The 16,259-nt window shown below is 51.8% G+C and overlaps 1 protein-coding gene across 1 annotated transcript in view; it reads right to left on the bottom strand.

Annotated features, from left to right (window-relative positions):
- ABTB2 (ankyrin repeat and BTB domain containing 2) overlaps positions 1 to 16,259 on the bottom strand; it is a 157,727-nt gene that overhangs the window by 14,614 nt on the left and 126,854 nt on the right. The window contains exon 4 of the mRNA XM_037522479.2: positions 853 to 1,005. Within this exon, the coding sequence (XP_037378376.2) occupies positions 853 to 1,005 (153 nt within the window). The remainder of the gene's footprint in view (positions 1 to 852; positions 1,006 to 16,259) is intronic.

Below are 16,259 nucleotides of genomic sequence, written 5' to 3'. Positions count from 1 at the left end.
GCCTGGCTGCCCTTGGCCTAGAGGACGGTCACTGTGGCTAAGTGCAAGTTCTTAGCTGTCCATTCTCTATCCTCTAGGACTCCTGGGGAGGCCTCGAAGAACTGAAGAGATAGTGGAAAGAGGCCAGAATCCAAGCGCAAGTAAGCCATCCACAGGGAGTCCCAGAGAACACCTGTGTCTACAGAGGACACACCACAGCCCGCCCACTGTGGCTTTGGCCGGGAGCTTCGGCTGGTCAAAGTGCAGCAAGCCTATGTCCTAGGATGAGGCTCCATTTTTCTTGGACACAGGAGGCCCTAACTAACCTGGGCAGGGGGTCGAAAACGACCTCTCATGGGCCAAGCATGGCCCGAGGGAACCTCCTCTGGAGTCACTTCAGGTCAGCCCAATACAAGAGAGGCATTCTGGGAAGGAAATTAAGGGCCCAGACCTGAGGTCATGTGGACCTGGGATCAAATCTAGGTGTGATCACTTTGCCGGCAGAGCATCTGTGGGCACGTGACGGTCCCCTGGCCCTCAGCTTCCCCATCGGTAGCACAGGCCTGGTATGGAAACCATGTACTTAAACAGCACTTGCCTAGACGCGCTCAGGAAACAGTGACAAGACAGAGAGGAAAGGGGTGATCCACTCTGCCACACCCGCTCCCCCAAACATCCACGAGAATGTCTGCTCTGTACCAGAGCGGCGCTGCACGAAATGATCTGGGCAACGTCTTGCTCTGGACAAATCAGCCTGAACAGGTCGGGCACCTGCAGGACAGTCTGACCCCGCTGCGGCCCCACCCCCTGACCCCCGTGGGGGCCTGGGCACAGACACAGGGCCCTCCCGCCGCACCCCTCTCCGTCCCTTACTTGAGCTGCCGGGGCTCGCAGTCCAGGCCGGGCAGCAGCAACCGGGCCGCCTGCCGGATGTCGCCGCTGTCCACAGTGAGGCTGCGGCGGTGCTCGGCGTAGGTGATGGCCACGCGCATCCACTCCATCAGGGGCGGCAGCAGCATGAAGGGCCTGTGAGGCAACAGAAAGAGGGGGTCAGGCCCAGGTGGAGCGCTCCCCGCAGGGCAGAAGAGACCCCTTTCAGCACATGCTCTCAGAGAAAGGCCGTGGAGGATGACCACCCTGGATCCCTCAGGCCGGAGGCGTGGGGGGGACTGGATCCATCTCTTTGCAGACACCCCACTTCGTCCCAGTGCACAGAAATCTGTCAGGGGAGGATTCCTGTCACGGGCCAGAAGCAGACCGTGAGCACCTCAGGCGGCCAAGGAAGGAAGAAACACGTGGAAATGGGGGTTTCTCCCCCTCCCCCCAAGAATTCACTATCTCTGGGAGCCCCTCTCCGCAGGGGCGGGGGAGATTGTCTCCTGGGTGGGGGGGACACAGAGGAAAGGGTCAAACAGACTCAAGCGCCGAACTCAGAACTCAGCTTCATCATTAGCAGCTGCCTCCAGCATCACAGACGCGCGCGGTCCGGCCCGCTGCCGCCGCCTTCTTGTTTAAATTGAGTTAACAGGGCCTCCCCAGTGGCGCAGCGGTTGAGCGCTGGGTTGCGAAGCTACCCACGGCCTCTGCGGCGCCGGTTCGATCCCCGGCTGCTCCCCGGCCACCGGAGGAGGGTCCCACATGGCGCGCAGACCTCTCCTGCCGCCCGCTGCTCCCCTCAGCAGTGTACTTCGGTCCTTCTGCCTGCTCTGCTCCCCGCTCTGGCTCTGGTGAATTCTCTCACCCTCCCGCGCTTCTGACTGTACCCAGTGCATGTATAAACAAAACAAACAAACAAATAATAAATAAATAAATAAGACATGCCTCTAGAAAATTAAAAAAAAAAATAAAATAAATAAATTGAGTTAACATCGGTTTACAAGACTGTAAGTTTCAGCCACACAGCTTCACCCCTCCACAAAGGGGCACACACGCCGCACCCGCCACCAAAGATCTCATCATCCCACCACCTACCTGCTCTACCCTTTTCTCCTGTGGAGAACAGTACAGGGGTTTCTCAAAAAATGAAAACCAGAACTATGGAACAGAACCAGACCTGACCCAGCCATTCCCCGTCTGGGTATTTATTCAAAGACGATGACAACGCTCATCGGAACACACCCCCGTGTTTACGCAGCACGGCTCACGGCGGCACAACATGGAAAACACCGAAGTGCCCGACAGCAGATGGGCAGATAAGGAAGGCCTGGTGCCCAGCAGCGAAATACTGCTCAGCCTCACAGAGCATGCACTCGCGTGCCGTGTGTGCCAACATCAAAGGACCCCGAGGGGATTTTGCTAAGTGGAAAACAAGTCAGAAGAAAGACAAATCCTGGATGACTTTGCGCATATGTGAGATGTAGAGACACAAAGCAAAGGAAGAAAACCAGGCCAGCAGACCCTGTCCTCTTCATCTGTGAGGTGGGGGAAAACACCCACACCGTGCCACACCGTGCCACACCGTGCCACACCGTGCCACACCGTGCGTGTGCAGCTGACAGTCCCTCCTTGAGCACTGAGCCCTGCTGTCACCGCTGTCTTTTTTTTTTTTAAAGAGGCATGCATTTTCATTTATTTATTTATTTGTTTGTTTGTTTTGTTTATACATGCACAGTCAGAAGCGCGGGAGGGTGAGAGAATTCACCAGAGCCAGAGCGGGGAGCAGAGCAGGCAGAAGGACCGAAGCACACTGCTGAGGGGAGCAGCCGGGGATCGAACCGGCGCTGCAAAGGCTGCAGGCAGCTTTGCAACCCAGCGCTCAACCACTGCACCACGGGGGAGGCCCGTGTCACCGCTGTCTTTGCCCTGGATATGCAGAGAGGCTCTGCTGGCAGGAAAAAGACCTCCATTCCTCTCCTCAGCTGAGCTCAGTCAACTTCTGGGAGTCAGCTAGAGGCTGCCTGCAGATTACTTATGTCCCAAAACTTAGGTCAGTCATCTTCAACGCTTTAAAAGCTTCTCTCCTTGAGGGCAAAAGGTGCTTGTATTTATTTTTCAAACAAAACAATCAGATGGGATCCTGAAGGAGCTTCATTGGAAAGTTATTCTGGTGTTCCAGTTCTGTCACTTCCTCAAATGTATCTGGGTTGGAATGATTTAACTGGTGCACTCTGTACCACTGTGGTGAGGAGGTGGCCACAGGTCCGGAGAACCTACCAGGACCTGACCTTCAAGGCCCAGAACCTTATTTACCCCAACCTCATACTCAGTTCATACCTTTTCCCAGGATCCACTAGACCACTGGACATGGCACTCGCCAATCCAAGTTCACGCTGCCCGTCCCCCGCCTCATGAGAAGGAAGCAGCTCTGAGCCTCTGCCGGTACTTCCCAGTCATTGTCCAGGACTCAGTTCCACTGCCACCTCTTCCCAGAAGTCTACCCAGATGCCGTCTGCAAAGAAAGTGATCTCTTTCTTCTGCTAACAGTGCATCAGTGGCTGTCGATAAAAATGAGAGGGCCTCCCCGGTGGCGCAGCGGTTGAGCGCTGGGTTGCGAAGCTGCCCGCAGCCTCTGTGACACCGGTTCAATCCCCGGCTGCTCCCCGGCCACCAGAGGAGGGTCCCGCATGGCGCGCAGACCTCTCCTGCCGCCTGCTGCTCCCCTCAGCAGTGTACTTCGGTCCTTCTGCCTGCTCTGCTCCCCGCTCTGGCTCTGGTGAATTCTCTCACCCTCCCGCGCTTCTGACTGTACCCAGTGCTTGTATAAATAAATTAATGAGAGAGAATATTTTGACCATCTTTCTGCTTGAAGATCCCTTAGTACTCTCTCCTCCAGCCATGAATGTGTCTCATCTTCCCAAACAGACTCCCCTCTTCAGGCCAGGAATGATTCCATTCTCATCTTCGCATTCTCCAGAACAGGCCAGTCTTGGCCCCACAGGTCCTCACAGACAGACTGCGGCTGAGCATCAGGAACTTACAGTGTAATAGAGGAATCCAAGTTTTCACTTCTGGACCAAGTCCTGCTTCTGCCCAGAAAAAAAAGGCTCATCATTTTGAAAGGCCCAGCGCTGACTCATTAGGCTGAGAAGCCAGGACTCTGTGGTGGAACTTGTAGAATTCCCGAAGGAACAACAATTGATTTGTGAATTGCTCCTGTTTACAAGATCTTCCCTGATAATAAGTGCCCATTTGAATTCTCCCCAAATATATTTGAATTTTATAATCCGTAACGTTACAATGCTAGACCGCAGGCCCAGAGACACGCCGTTACGTGTGAGTCCTTCAGATCTCAGGGGAAGGTTTCATCTACACCGCCAGCATCGGAGACTGAAGTGTAAGCGGATAGTCTGAATTCGGGAGCCCTTCTTCCCGCGTGTGGCCCACAGGCAAGACAAAAGTGCCAGGTATGGCTCCTGGGGCTCTAAGCGGCATCTCCCCATTGCATCGGGGAAATCCAAGCGGGAACTCGGGAAACCATGAAGTCCCGTCAGCTGGGGCTGTGATTCATTCTCCTGCTTTGCGCCTCTTACAACTTGGCACACTAAAAAATGCAAAACTGATAACCTTGTGGGCCTAGGTCATGGGGTTCAGCTCATTCACTCTCCATTTCACCATCTCGTGGGAGAAGGGGAAAACTGAAAACCACATTCTTTTGCAGCTGGAGTTCTGGATGAAAACCAGCTTTCACCGTTACAGTGCAGCTGCATGAGAGCTGATAAATGCAGGAGGTGGAGGTCACCTTTGTGCCCCTTTGCTTATCTTTTGCCAGCAAGTCAGGTCATGAAACATGAGGTCTTCTGTCCTGCAGAGTATTCCAGTGTCCATATTCCACCTTCGAGGCCTCTGGAGGCAGCAGGGGTGCCAGTGGAAGCAGCAGCAAAGACGTCACGCTTGCAGCCTCCGTGTCTCAGAGGGAACAGCCCCTTGATGGACAAGCTCTGCATTTGCTTTGCAGTAATTTCTGGAGACCCAGCTCCCAACCTGCTCATGTGCCTTTCCAGGGCTTCCTTTGGCACCTGCCTCCCAGCAGTAGATCCCTCCCTACGAAAATATGGTTTCTGCCTCCTGAATTAAACACTAATAGTTTCGACCTGCAGAAATCCTCCATGGATAAGACTGTCCCTCTCCCCCTGGGGTGGGCACAGAACCCACCTGTCCACACCTATAGCCATGCCGGTCCCCAAACTGACTTTCTCCTTGGCCCACCTCCTTGGCCTGCGGTCCACGGGAAGGTAAAATGACTAGCAGCTCTTGGATTTTCTCAGTAACACCCTTCCCTTGGCCCGTGAGTTCCAGTCTACTATTTCCTTTCCAGTAATTTCAGTTAGCCCACTGGGCATGCTGAGAAATCCACTGCCTTACTGGACATTCTGGAAAACCCCTATAAAAACTCCCATGTGTACCAGCCATGGCTGTGTCCTATCTTCAGGGTGAAAGGGCTTCAGGGACAGGGATTGGGAAGGATTCATATGGCATCACCCCCAGGCGCTCTGCTTTGTTCCGGCACCAAGAAAAAGACTGTTTTCCTCTTCATGCCTCTCCCCTAAGCTTAAGTTGGCCACAAGCCTTCTGCTGCCAGAGTGCAGGTACCTGCAGTGCCAGGGGCAGAGCACGCAGCTGGGCTGAGGCACCCCTTTGTCTGGCCCTTCTGCAAGAGCTTCCCCCTTTGCTGGGTCGGTACCTTGGAGCAGCAGTTCTCGAGGGCTTTGGTCTCAGGTTCCTCTTTGTTCTCTGACAAATTATTGAGCACCTCAAAGAGCGTTTGTTCCTCTGTGTTATTCTATCAATATTTATTGTGTCGGGAATTAAAACTGAGAAAATGTTAAAGCATCTGAACACACGAGCTCGCATCCTACCAGCTGTCAGAGCGAGACCGCGGTTCTCGCATGTCACACGGCTCTGGAGAACTCCCCTGGGCACTTGCGAGAAAATCAGAGGGAAAAGGCAGCTAAGACCTTAGCATCATGAAGTTAGAAGCCTGACCTTGGAACCACAGGGGTCCCAGATTACACTGAGAGGACGGATGCCTCTGAGGAAGGTAGCAGATCTAAGACAGGGAGGCTCTTGGGCGAGACAGGACGCGGCCCCGGGTTCCTATGCCGTTCCCTGCAGAGTCCTCACTGGGAGAAAGTGCTAGTGTTCTGGAAGCAACTAAACTGGCTTTGCCATCTCGGGCAGATGATTACCCTAGCTGGGCCTGTTCTATTAAAGAAGGAGCTCGTAGTCAGTGGTTTCTAGGCATTTTCCAGAGTGAGAAGCCCTTCTGCTGTTATTTTGCAGCCTTCATGTGATAAAGTTGTACCTTGATCAAGTAAGTGATGCAGAGCTCGGGCTCTGGAAGGAGACTGCTTATGGCTGGAATCCAGTGACTCCCAGTGAATTAAACTGTAATGTGCAAGTTACCTCAGCTCAGCCTCAGCTGCCCCATCAGCAAAATGGCTATGAACACCGGGACCACCGTGTGAGACAGCTAGAGGTGTGTGTGCAAAGCGCTGAGGCACAGCTCTCGAGGTTTACTGTTATTGCTATTTTAGTATCTGTTGATAGAGAAAATATAGAATAGCAAAAAAAGGCTAGAGGAATCTGGTCCTATTAAATGCCTCAGCTCCAGCCTTCTTCAAGTCCAGCCAATTCTCTCTCCCCAACCCCAGCCCTCCAGCAAGTATAAACATGTAAAGTTTGCAAAAACCTGCCAGCAAGCTGCCCACCACCCACTCCACCCCAGCTCATAAAACAGAGAAAACAAATGCAACCACTATGTGGAGCGGGATCTGGAAACTGTTTCTGGCAGGCAGGGCAGGCTCTGGGCCTTGGCCGTCAAGAACCTTGCACGGGGCCGGGGCCGGGGCAGAGGCAGAGGGCACAGGCCCAGGGTCCCAGGCCATGACCGTGCGAGGTGATGGGAGTTACTGTGTGCGACCTGCGCTCCCGCAGCGCCACGTGCTCTGGAGGCCTAACCTGAGACACCACGTACACACGCACACCCATGCACGCAGGCACGCGCACACAGACACAGCCGGCTGGGTTGTTACCGTGACAACCAGCCACTTAGAAGAGTAGCATTGGTCTTTGGTGCACAGGTCTTTTACATGAAAAGGAGCCCCCCATCTCCAGACCAACTCTCCCCATTTGCCAGAGGGGAAATGGAGATCCAGGGGGGCCAAGCGCCTCTCCCAAGGTCACAGAGCAGCCCAGAGCCACGTGTCAGGCTCCGTTTCTTGTCAGCTCACTATCTCAGTCACACAGATGCGCCTGCTTCTGTCACTCCAACGGTCTCACAAGGCCCTTCAACAGGACCAGGCCTGCAAAAGCCGTTTTTCCCCATCAAAAAAAAAAAAAAAAAAAAAAAAAAAGAAAGGAGAATAAACTTCTTAAGGTCTTGCTTTTAAGAGGTCCCTGCAGCCTGGAAAAAAAAAATAAACCCTGCCCGCTTAGCAAGCATATGATTTATTGGGATTACAGTCTTAAAAGCAGTGTCTTAACAACATGGTACAGGAAACGCCTCCAATTTCCAGCTCAAAGCAGGCTCTGTTCTTCCTTGAGGTGGGCAGGGGCCTCAGGGAGAGAGTCAGGTTGGCAGATGGGGTAGAGGCCTGTAACCGGAGGCGGGTAACCTGGGCCTCAGGCACAAGGCGGCCTTGGGCTTCTGTCCCCAAATGGCAGGCAGCAGCCAGAGGGTATGTCTCCTCTGCACCCACCCATGCAGATGTGGGGCCAGCACTTAGACTGACCACAGATGTGCCCACTGGCTGGGCAGGGCCTTGAGACCAGGCCTGAGGTTAACTTCCACCCTCGTCTGGGAGCATGAGGTCTCGGGCAGTGGCTGGCTCCAGGGCTGGAAGGGTGTGGGGAAGTCATTTTGCCTGACAGTTGCTCCCTGAGATTTCCCATCACCCGCTAAGCTTGGTCCACCCCGCCCCCTGAATCCAGGAAAAGAATCTCAAAGAAACAGCCAGAGAAGGACAGATGCGATAACCAAGGCAAGCAATGTCCCCCCCTTTCAGCCCTCAGTCCTTCCCCTGACTTTGCCCATCTCCAGGGGGAGCTGCTGCCAAGTCCTGGGGTGGAGTGGGGTGATTCCCCCTACTATCCTGCTAGAGGCCCTGCTGTCTAGATTGGGACTGGCAAGTGGCAGTGCCAGGAGCCTGTAGGGATGCCACGCTTTCCCAGCTCTACAAGCAGACGCTTCTCTGGGAGGGTCAAGGTCGCCTCTGCTGTGCCAGCTCTGAGGCCCTCACCACAGGTTCCTGAAGCTTTCTGGAGCGCCTCGGGGGCCTAGCATCACGCCAAATTGTCCAAGTAGAATAAAACCAACATTGTCCCACCGAAGTCAGACTCCACTCCCAGCACAAAGGAAGCAATTCTAGTCAGGTTCACATCTTGGACTAATTATTTTTCTAGAATAGCTTGGTAAACCAGAATGGTTTGGCCCAGCTTGGAGGCAGAGTGGGGTTGCCCTCTCTCTCTTAAGCCCCAGATCTGTCCTCTCCAGCTGCCCCAGACCCCACACTGACCCATGGCACAATCTCCATACAGGGTCAGGTGACTTGTCAGAGGCGGGATTTAGGGCTTTCTGTGGGAGAAATACACGTTCCTTATTACCACTCATCTGGTACAGATTAGAGGTATTTGCTCAGATATGCAGATGGGCATAAATTTAGACTCTAAGTCGTGATTAGCTGTGGATGATGTCTCTGCCTCTTCCCAGTGGCTGCTCTTCAAGCCCCATGGAACCCTACAAGTTAGCAGTGGGATGGAAGTGCCGTTAGGTGGCCACTGGACACCCAGGAATAATACAGACGCACTAATGAGCACCTGGCTCTCTCTTAAGCCCTGACATCTGTGGACGCAGTCAAGCTTCTCCTCGCAACAGGTGCTACTTCCGTTCCTGTTTCATACCCAGGGAGACCGAGGACTGCAGAGAGGAAGCGACTTGCCCCAGGTCACCCACTGTGTACGTGCCTGAGCCAAAGTCCAGGCTTCTGAGCAGTACATCCCTCCGCCACACAGTTCAGTGGACCCCACTTTCTGTTTTCTGGGGTACTCTACGCCAATTCCTTCATGTTAGAAATGATGAGTATGAGGGCCTCCCCGGTGGCACAGCGGTTGAGCGCTGGGTTGCGAAGCTGCCCGCAGCCTCTGCAGCGCCGGTTCGATCCCCGGCTGCTCCCCGGCCACCGGAGGAGGGTCCCACATGGCGCGCAGACCTCTCCTGCCACCCGCTGCTCCCCTCAGCAGTGTACTTCGGTCCTTCTGCCTGCTCTGCTCCCCGCTCTGGCTCTGGTGAATTCTCTCACCCTCCTGCGCTTCTGACTGTACCCAGTGCTTATATAAATAAATAAATAAATCTTAAAAAAAAAAAAAAAATGATGAGGATGAGGCACAATAGCAACATCATTTGTCACCCAAACTGGACCACTTTTGGGAGGGAAAAGGACACCTACTACCACAGTACTGGGGCATCAGGGACAAACAAGGTCGCAGGCAAACCAGGACATCTGGCCACCCTCGTGTTAGGGCCACTGGATGAAGAGCCTCTGCCTGCTCGTGCTGGCCCCTCCAGGCGTGGGGGCCCCTCCCTGCCTGCCCCCAGGAAGTAGGTCTCCCTTCTTCCCTCCAGCACTGCCCCCTCACAGCACTCATCACCCCGCTGTAATGATTTCATTCATCTGTACACGTCCTTGTTTCCTCCGCTGGATTTATTTAATATCTCTCAAGGCAGATGCTGTTTTGCTCACTGACCCATCTCCTGGCACAGGATCCCGGGTCAGAAACTCAACTTTTGAATTTAAAAACACAAGGCAAGTTTCTCCCTCCTAAAGCACTCTGGCTGCAAAACGTATTTTCAGAGGGCCGGCTTTTATGCTGGAACTTTCTGCAGGCTCCAGAGTCCTAAATCAGGCCTATGAGCTGGTGAAATGGGAAATGCTTCACCTTCCATTCTTGGAGGCTCTAGCTGGCTTGAGTATTAGCAAATGGTTCTCTTAGGAAAAAAGAAAGTATCTCCCAGATAAAAAGATAAGCATTTCACAGGGGAATTTTCCAGCCAGGAATAATTTCCTGTAGGGAGCTCAGCCGACTGGGGCTAAGGCAGCTTCTGGAAGGGCAGCTAGGACACGGGCAGGGAGTCTTCTCAGGGAGGGCGATGGCACACGTGGCTCTGCAGATGTCAGTGTGGCCTGGCTCGGCGCAGAGGACACAGCCATCTATGTCTTCAGTAACTGGGCCTCCCTCCAGGGTGGCATCTCGTGTGGGTGAGATGGTCTAGATTCTAGTGAACTTTGCCTGCCGCTACCACCGCTCCACCTTTTCTCACGAAGGGAGGACTCTGGGTCCAGGGAAGTCCAGGGCATCTGGCCCGTTTCTCAGGCCCAAGCTCCCAGCACAGCAACCTGGCGGGTGGGAGGCTGGTCCAGCAGGCAGGGCATCGCTGCTTCCCACACACCTGGAACAGGGCGGTGTGAAAGCAGGCCTTTCTCTTCTCCCCTGGGGTGTGGCTCCTTGCCTAACTGCACTACTCCCCCATGGGGCTTGCTCTGCCATATGCAAGAGACCTACTTTCTCTTCCATGCTCGTGTCTGTGGAGGCTGACAGGACACACAGCTCTCTCCCCACGGGAAAGCCAGAGGGTTGAGGGCTTCCAACCTGTTCAAATACACGCCCTCCCAAGGACACTGGCCACGACCCCAGGCCTCTGCTGTAAAGATGGGCTTGGGAAGCCCCGAGGCTTAGCTGTTCTGCTTCATTTACCTGACAGACACCTGCTGGGCGGCAAGGAGGGGTGGGGGGGTCTCGGGGAAGGGATTCTGTTTGGATTCAGCTGAGTCTAATCGTGCAGCACCTGGCCTCTCCACCCCCAGTTTAAGCAAAAAGAGTTGTCAGGTAAAGAGTTTCCAGAAACTTCTAGGAAGAGGTAGGGTCAGAGGACTTTTGAGGTCGGACAGAGACACACATGAGCAAAAGCAAATTCCTGACTCACAACTAATGGCTTTGACCTGACTTGTAGATGGGGGTCACTTCAATCGAGCCAAAGATTCAGGAAAAGACAGTACAGACTCCAGGGCATGACCCTGCTTTCTGCACCCGCATCCCAAAGACAGCCTCGGGGAAGACTCTGCATGGGCTTCTGACTTGCCAGGATTTGCTGCGCACCTACTAAGTGCTAGGTAAGCATGAGGTCATTTTATGTAATGATCCATTACCCTCTGCACAGCCACCATTCAAGGGAGGTACAGTTATCAGTCTGCACTGCACAAAAGTGGAAACCAAGGCTTGGAGAGGTTTAGACACAGGCCCCATCTCTCACAACTGGTCAAAGGCAACCTGTCTGGCTATCAACGCGACCAAATAGCCACACACACAAAATGCTCTGCGCCTGCTGGCCGGCAGAGGATGGAAGGTGGTCTTGATGGAAAAAGCTCCGCCCTAGTGGGCTCACTTCACTGCTCAGCCCACACTCGAGCAACTGTACCTACCCACTGTCTCAGCAGATCCAGGGCGTGCAGGAAGGCAAAGCCTCTGGGGGTGTACTCTAGACCCTTGTGAGCCTGCTTTCCCCGAATCTGCAAATATTAAATAAAGTAGCAAATGCGTGGCAAGTCACAGACAGCTGCCAGAGGCAGTTGGTCTTGTGGGAGAAGGAAGTCTGAAGAGTTGCCCAAAAGGCAAGCAGCAGCAGGCCAGAAATCAGTCTGGCTCTCATCCTGCCCCAATCTTGGTGTCGGAAAGTCAGCAGCCCAGTCTTGGAAGCCACATCGAGCTCTCTTTAAGCAAGCACACTCCGCTCCCTTTAGAGGTGGGATTTCCCAGCACTAGACACTCTCTGGGATCCTGGCAGTGCTGTAGACAAAGGAGATTGTTGCTGCCCTCTTACAAAAACACAACAAAGGTATTAGCCTCAGGCCCGGCAATTCCGTTTTCCCCTTTTCTGTGAGGACCCGTGCGGCCAACAATGGGACAGGAAGCCGAGCACACAAGCAGCCCTGGGGGCACCTGTCAATGGTTGGGCCAGGATCCTGTTCTGCTTCCATCCCCGTTATCTGGCACTGCCTCTTCCTTTGTCTGCCACTAATCCTGCTTACCCCCTCTGGGAGGTGGACAGATGCCCACCCTCTGCTGGCCACCCAGAGCCCATGAACTCAAGTCGTGGAGAGGAAGCTCTGAGGAGTTGAGAGCAAGCTGGGCAGGAGGTGGTGACCAGATACGCACTCCCAGGGTCATGCCCCCTTTCTCCTGCACGAAGGGTTGGCCCTCCCGGGTGGGCCCTCCCAGCCTGAGCGCACACCTCCCTCTGCTTGTCTGTGACCACAGGCGCCCTTCTTACCCTCTCAAGGCCTCAGTCTGCTCATCTGTAACCGGGAGTGGTAAGGGCTTCCCTCAAGAGCCATGGTACAGGTCTTTGGAGAACAGCTTTCATACGCTTTATGAACTGTGAACTTGTTTAGGTGCTTCTAACCCGCATGAAATTAAATCAGATTACATCACTCCCACCCTCACACCTGCCAAGAGCAGCCCACTGTGTGTAGAGATCATGGCCAAAGCAGCAGGCAAGGGCCGAGGATGTGGGTGCACCATTAACTCCAGCGTGTCTGACAGGCAGCTTGGTCTTTGAATCAACGGAAATCTAATTTTTAGAGTTCCCTGAAATCTTTGGGTGGAGGCTGTGAGAAATCTAAAATCTGTACATGCGTCTGTCCCAAATGGCCCTCACGTAGGACCATGATTAGTCTTTTGTGACATCTGGTCTACCTCATCTTCTCTGTCACTGCCGGTTCCCTGGTTCCTGTCAGGCTCGGAATAAGAAGGAATTAAGGTCAGGGCTAGAGGAGGTGTGCGAGGGAGAGAAAACACGCATTTTGAGTAAATGTGATTTTTAAATTCACCACTGCCTTTGGATTAATTATGCATTAAAATGATTTCTTCATTTCAGTTCTCCCACGAATTTATCATAATGGCAACTATACTGATGAAAGCAGCCACCTTCCCTGAAGAGCTTATTCTGTTCTAAGTCCGTTAAATGTGTGATCTCACTTGATCCCTAGGAAAACCTTTGGGTGTAAATCATTTTCCATTTAAAGCTGGGGAAACTGAGGCCTGAGAAATTAAACCGCTAACCCAAAGGCACACAGCTAGTAAACCGCAGTGTGTGGAGACCCCATCCAAGGGGGTTTGACACTCAGAGCCCAACCTGTAGGCTCTACGGCCTATTGTAGTACCTGCACCAAATATGCAGCTGCCTGCTGTGTGCCAGGGTCTACTGCATGTGCTGAAGACACAGTGGGAGCAAGGACAAGTCACAGGGTTACATTCTAGAAGGGTGAGGAGGCAGGCAGGCAAGCCAGTAAACAGATAAATAAGCAAGGTAGCCTCCAATAGAGGAAGGGACTTGGAAGACAATACAAAAAGGGGAAGAGGGAGAAGAAAAAGAGTGGGGGGCCGCTCTCCAGGTGCACCACACACCATAGACAATCCTTGCCGAGGTCACTGCCCCAGGCTGGGGAATACATGGAAGAAGTACTTAGCTCACCCAACAGCTATTCTTACTGCGTTTACTTCCATTTTGGGTAAACAGATGGAGATTGAATGCACAAAAAAGGGGAGAAGAAAAGAGAGAAAAGAGCTTAACATTGCAAATCTTCTTGAAATGGTATTTAAGGGAACCACAAGTCAGTAGCATAAAGCCACCACAGCCATCATCTCTATTATTTGATAAGAAAACACTTTCGCAAGCTGAGCAAAAGATTAACGAGCCTGCTTCTTTAGACTGAGCACACAGCCTATCGGGGCACTTCTTATTTATGTAAAATGCTCATCTGAGGGGAAACATTCCCCCTTCTGCATCTGGAATGGAACAAAGAGGTGCCTCTCCTCGTGTGGTGCCTCATCTGTATCGGAGGCATTTCCATATAACTTGGGGAGCCCCCCTAGGAAGTAGGCGCGGCTTGGATCTTCCCTTTAAACGGGAAGCTGAGCGAGGTATGAGACTTGCACCAATGACAGAGTCCTTGGGGCAGACCAGGTCTTGACTGCAAAACTACTCGAGCCCCACAATGAGCACTTGCCCGGATAAACAACAGAGAGGATATAAATGCTACCCAATTCTTGTGTTTTTAAATGTAGATCCATTTCTGTCACAAAATATGCAAACTGAAAGAATGAATGTCCTTCTGTGACTTCTGCTGCGTGAGCCACTCCTCCCACTGGGGTCTTCTAGAGCCGTCCTTTTAGGCCTTGTTAAAACCCCAGACTGCACTGATGCCTCCCCCAACCCCCCAACTCTCAAAGATCCCCCTGAATATAATGAGGATGACTGACAGCTACTGTGTGCCACCACTGTCCTAAGTGCTTTACATATATTAACTCAATCAACCAATTTCTACAGTAAAGAAGTAACTGAGGCCAGAGGCACGGAGCTTGTAAGTGGTGGTGCTGGGGCTGTACCCATGATGCAGGGTCTGCAGGTTCACCCAGTGTATCTTCATGCACCCCAGCTTCCTCTTATGCTGTCTGGTGGTTGGTGCTCATGTTTTCTTCTGTCTTGTTTTTGCTTCCCTCATTAAGCTGGAGACTCAATCACATAAGCCACTCTTTATAATTTTCTTACTATTCCTTCCCTGCTGATCTACACAAGTCCAGGGAGAAATATGCATCGATAAATAAAGCACTTAAGATAGCATCTGCCTCTTCACTGTGCTCTACCGTGCTAGCTGTCATCACTAGCAGTGTTTGTAAGTAGTGGTAGCCTTAGCAGTTGCATGAATTAGTGGTAGCTGTGGTAGTGGTATTAGTGAGTGTATTAATAGAGTGGTATTACTAATCCAGATGCTACTTGAGAACCACACTTTAAGAAACATCCTATGAAGAAAGCCTTTTCTAGATGTCGAATATGTCATCTAAACACGAGGGGTCCAGGCAATGAGAGGGGACAGGTGAAGAGAGGGCAAATAAAAAGCAGGCAACTTACAAAAATCAGATACACAGAACAGATTTGAAAGTCTAGAAATAAATCCACCATAACCAGCACCTGACCTATGATAAAATATCCATGACCAGGGAAAAGACAGTCTCTTTAATAAATGGTACTGGGGGGGTGGTGGTGGTGGTAGAATAAATGGTGCTGGGGAAACTGGAAAGGCACACAAAAGAAAGAAGTTGTATTACTTGCTAACATCATACACAAAAATAAATCATAAATGGATGAAAGATTTCGATATAAGACCTGCAACCAAAAAATAGGTAAAAGAAAACTTTGACGATACACTCCACAATATCAACAATAGACATATTTTTGGTGACTCAACCCTTATAGCAAGGGAGTTAAAAACAAAAAGGGGGGATTACCTTGTTAAAAAACTTCTATACAGCAAAAGAAAACACAAGATGGTTAAACAGACACCCCACTGAATGAGAAAAATAAGTACACAATGATAAGGGATTAATATCCAAGATATATAAAAAAACTCAACAATTCAACAACAAAAAATCCAAATAACCCAATGAACAAATGGGCAGCAGATAGGAAGACTATTCACTGAAGAGGATATCCAGAAGGCTAAAAAATATGAAGAAAATGGTCCTGACCACTTCCAACAAGAGAGATGCAAATTAGAACGGCAACGAGCTACCCCCCCAATGCCTGTGGGCGCGGCACAGATCACAAAGACGCCCACCAACAAGTGCTGGGGAAGACGTGGAGGAAAGGAAGCCCGTCAGCTGTGGGTGGGAGTGAGAACTAGTGAATCCATTACGGAGAGCAATCTGGGTTTACCTTAAACAATTAAAAATGGAACTACTGTATACAACCCAGCAATCCCACTCTTGGGCATATACCCACAGAGCATGAAACCATCAACCAAAGGCCCGTAGGTGCTGCAGTATTCACGGCAGCACGGTTCACAGTAGCTAGGCCGTGGAAGCAGCCTGAATCTCCTTCAACGAATAAGTGGATCCAAAAGATGTACTGCACACATACCATGGAATATTCCACAGTCACAAGAAAGGATGACATGCAGCTATTTTCAACAAAATGGAGGGAATTTGGAAAAAAAAAATTCTATGTAGCAAAACAAGACAGAACGATAAAAATACCCTGGATGTTGGGACATCCAAATACTGGACATTCATATAATTGACAATTCGACAATTTGAAGCACCTTAAAACGCTCCTGGACATCAGGCACCCTGAGGGCTCTGAGGTTAGGAGGGCGGGGGAAGGTGGAGGCAGGTGGGGACACAAGGGGTGGCTGAGTGTACAGGGGAAAGTGAAAATATACAACCTGCTTTACGTCATCTGTTCATTTTTTTTTTTTACATGTAGCCAGTCACAGAACCCCTAAGCAGAC

The sequence above is a fragment of the Talpa occidentalis genome, unplaced genomic scaffold (assembly GCF_014898055.3).
Source record: "Talpa occidentalis isolate TD23 unplaced genomic scaffold, MPIMG_talOcc4v2.1 talOcc4.3, whole genome shotgun sequence".
NCBI classification, from domain to species: Eukaryota; Metazoa; Chordata; class Mammalia; order Eulipotyphla; family Talpidae; genus Talpa; species Talpa occidentalis.
Note: the sequence above shows the minus strand (reverse complement) of the source record. Positions and strands in the feature narration are given on the sequence as shown.